This window comes from Olea europaea, chromosome 2, assembly GCF_002742605.1.
Source record: "Olea europaea var. sylvestris chromosome 2, O_europaea_v1, whole genome shotgun sequence".
Classification (NCBI taxonomy): Eukaryota; Viridiplantae; Streptophyta; class Magnoliopsida; order Lamiales; family Oleaceae; genus Olea; species Olea europaea.
This window is the reverse complement of record NC_036238.1, coordinates 24951222-24955293: the sequence shown is the minus strand read 5'-3', so window position 1 is coordinate 24955293 and position 4072 is coordinate 24951222. Positions and strand designations below refer to the sequence as shown.

The 4072-nt window shown below is 36.8% G+C and overlaps 1 protein-coding gene across 1 annotated transcript in view; it reads left to right on the top strand.

Moving 5' to 3' along the window:
- The window catches only part of LOC111367868 (peroxidase 5-like), a 4046-nt gene extending 2786 nt beyond the window's left edge, over window positions 1-1260 (top strand). The window contains exon 2 of the mRNA XM_022988946.1: window positions 357-1260. Coding sequence (XP_022844714.1) covers window positions 357-1136 — 780 coding nt within the window. The 3' untranslated portion in view covers window positions 1137-1260. The remainder of the gene's footprint in view (window positions 1-356) is intronic.
- Window positions 1261-4072: the final 2812 nt, after the last annotated feature.

The window sequence follows — 4072 nt, the reverse complement described above, 5'->3', positions numbered from 1 at the left end:
GAACTCGAACGATAAATGCACACGTCTTGTCATTTCTGTTATTCCCTTTGAAAACCAACTATCGTGGCATTTTTGTATAGAACAAGTTACTTAGGCGGCAGATATTTGGATAGAAAATATGGCCTTCTCTCTCTCTCCTTAATACCATCACTTTTCTTCAAACTCCGATTTTGATAATCAGGTGGGGATTCTTGCTACGCCTATCCATGACAAGTTCTGTCATACGCCTCTTTATTTTAATTTAACCTAAGTTCATGTACTTTTTTTTTCATGAATTTGTAAAGAAATAGTGCGCAGTGCTTGCACATTAGTCTTGTGATTGTGATGTTAAGACCCACATGTTATTTTCTTGACAGGGCTGTGATGCTTCAATTCTTCTCGACTCAACACCAGGAAACAAAGCGGAGAAGGACAGCATGGGAAACAAAGGAGTACAAGGTTTTGATGTAATTTATGAAGCCAGAGACAGAATTGAAGCTCAATGTCCTAACACAGTCTCTTGTGCAGACATCATTGCCTTTGCAGCCAGAGACAGTGTTTTCAAGGCTGGCGGGCTATACTATCCCGTCCCAGCCGGACGTCGAGATGGAACATTTTCGTCATCAGACGATGTTGCAAAAAATCTCCCTGGTGCATTCTTCAACGTGACACAATTGCACGAAAACTTGGCACGAAAAGGGTTGTCCTTAGAAGAGATGGTAACTCTTTCGGGCGCTCATTCCATCGGTGATTCCCATTGCTCGTCCTTTGCCAGACGCTTATATTCGTTCAATTCAACATACTCTCAAGATCCATCACTGGATCCCACCTATGCCAAGTACCTAAAAGGCCTATGCCCCCGCGCTACAAGCACGAGCACAAACCCGAGCCCAGATCCAGTCGTCCCATTTGATCCTACAACACCTGTCAAGATTGATAACAATTACTACAAGAATTTGAAAAATAACAAGGGACTATTGGTTTCTGATCAAGTCCTATGGAACACACCTTTAACTAGATCATTGGTGAGGAAAAACTCAAAGCATCCAAGTTATTGGACTACCAAATTTGCTGCAGCAATGGTGCACATGGGATCAATTGAAGTTCTAACAGGGAATCAAGGAGAGATCAGGAGAAATTGCAGGCTTGTGAATTAAATCAAAATGCTATCATTATTTTCCCTAGTTTTCATGCTTTATAAGGAGTTGTACCTTTTTTTTCTTTCAATTTACTTGTCATTTTGATGTGTTTTTTTATGAGAATCTATTTTGTTTACCTGTGGTTATCATTGCTCAAAAAAAATTTTCTGTACTATAGATTTTTCCTATCCATTTTCTTATGGAAGTCCCTAATGATGTTTGATTTTATTAAAAAACTATCCATTGATGCGTGTATCAAACATGTAGTAATGTTACTTAGTAAAGCAAGCCTTCGTTGCAGGTGATCACCATTTTTTCTTGGGTGGAAGCCAGCAGGCAGAGCTTGCTAAGTGACTAAGTCGGATATAGATTGAATTGGGTAGGATATACACCGAATTGGAATATGGGTCTCATTTTTTCCTTCATTTTTTCATTTCTTTTTGTGTTTAAGATAAAAAAAAAAATTCATAGCAAACTTGATGAATTATGAAGAGGCTTGAAAAAGAAGTTATTGGAAATGTTGGAATCTTTCAAATGGGAAACAAGATATAATTCTAAAAAGAAAGGTTCTCTTTGTATTTAGTAATTGCTTTTTAAGTAATTGGACATTGATTAATGAATTTTTGCTTAGCGAATGGTTCAACATTTCTTGTCATTTCTGCTTTTACTTAGTTCTGCTTGCTTTTTATTCTCTTCCTTGTAGCTTTTCGACCTTTCAAGATTTGGGAGAGTAAAACATATATCAACATTTTTCTCTTATCTTCATTGGACCACCTCGTTTGAACTCTTAGAATCTTGAACTATTTCTGTCACTGAATTATAAAATTTTTACGTGTCATGCATTTGATGAAAAATGCAGCTGGCTTGCACAATATGAGGGAGCCAAATGTTGATTTTACTAAACTAGAAAAGCTCGCGCTAGACACTTACCATTTTCGGTTGAGCCGTATGTAGCTGGGTTTGATCGATAGGAGAAAGAATGGGGGCTAAGGGGCATAAAGTTTAATAGTTTGAACTTTTAGACAATGTCAAATATTATAAGTTCAAGCTTCCATTTGTGAAAATTGTGAACAAGCTGGACCTTTGATGGAAATATTTAACATGCAAGTGAGGAGTTCTAGACGAGGTTGTGTGATGGAAATGTTTTGACGACAAAAGTGTTATTAAATAGAATATATAAATAGTATAATCTTTCAATCATGCCTTCTTTATATAAATAAATCACAGAACTCTTTTCTGCCCTCTTTGAAAGATTATACTTACAATTCTGCCCTCTTTTAAGCTCTGAGATTGAAATCCTAATAGAAATTCAGTTCTAAGTTGAAAACCATGAATGAGAGTGTAAATCAAAAGATTGAATTAGAATAGAGACGAAAGAAATTAGAGATACAAGAATTTTTACTTGGTTGGACAACAGTCTACGTTCACGGGGAAGAGATCGTAAAATTTCATTATACGGCTAGTATGAGCTAGTCAACATATGCGCTTCTAATTGTTGTAGTGTATAAAGATCAGGAAAAACATAAAAATCCGCAAATAAGTTGTCCCAGACACCGGCTAAATTTGTAATATAAATAGACTGCGTACACTACAATATTGACAAAAAATAATAAATTGACCCCTGGGGCACATCCCAACTGGCAAAGGACGGAGTTTTCAAGGCGGGCAGTTCAGAGGTCGCGGGTTCGATTCATAGGGCTCTTGGAAGGCAAAGCTTTCTCCCGGAAGGCAGGATATTTTCTGGAAGGCAGGAGTTCCTTGGAAGGCAAGGTGCATACATGCGTTTGACTCGCTCGGCACTTTGACAGTTCAGTTGGAGGAGCTCGTGGACCTGGCCAGTTTGGAGCACAACCCGCGGTTTACCTGGTCTGCGTGAAGAGGGGCTGGATCATAGACCCCAGAATTAATCGCTGTAAGGTGGACATCTGGGTATAAAAAAATAAAAATAATAAAAATAATAATAATAATAAATTCTATTAAGATTAGAGTATAATTTTCCCTAGGATAAGGTGCTAAAAATGTGGGAAGAAGGTTTCTCTTGTATGAATGTTCTGCATTGATTGGTTAGGCTGAGTTATTCCACCAATTTTCTCACTTCCATTGGAGCTATTGTTAAAAATTAGTTAGAAATTCTCCTCCATGCCTTCAAATGTACGAAGCTAGAAGTTGACCTACGAAAGAAATTTTGGGCGTGCTCCTGCTCAGCATATTAGACGGTATTGTCGAAGATAACAAAAAAATATTTTAGTTTCTTTTTATTTCTTTATCTGTCCAATATACTTGAGTTTAGAATAACATCTACTGGTGAAGCGACTGGGGGCTGGGGGGGTAGCAACAGCACTTTTCGGCATTTTGAAAGATTCTTTGGGTCTACGAAAAATTTTGAAAAAATAAATGAATGTATATTTCCCCACTTCAAAATTTTGCGCCCCATTGTGAAAATTCTAGCTTTGCCGCTAATAACAAATACGCAATATTGTCTAATTCAATTGAAGCAGGAGAATAGCAACAGCACAAAAGTGTAGCATTGAAGTATTGAGCTCATATCCTGACTTCACATGAAAGATAACTTTTTCTTTATATGTCAATTTATAATAGTGAGTGCTAAAATGTCTAATAGAGGGATTTTTTTTTCATTTTTTTTTTGAAGGAATATTGGGAGCGAAATGGAAATAACCTCTTCATCAATAATCTTTCGATTTTTTTTTTCTTTCTTTCTTGTTTAGTCAAATATTTGGCAACTCAAAATTGTCCTATTTTAAAGCATTTTGCTCACACCTTGCAACAATTGTATTGATTTTAGAGGCAAGTAAAAGTTAAAAACAGATTTAACGAATTTCTATGTATTATGTGTTGTAGTGTGACCCAAATTCTTGGGGTGTTAGGAGTTGTAGTTGAGTTGGTCTTGGCGAAATCAACTTTTTGGATCAGGACAATGGTTACCACATTTTCGC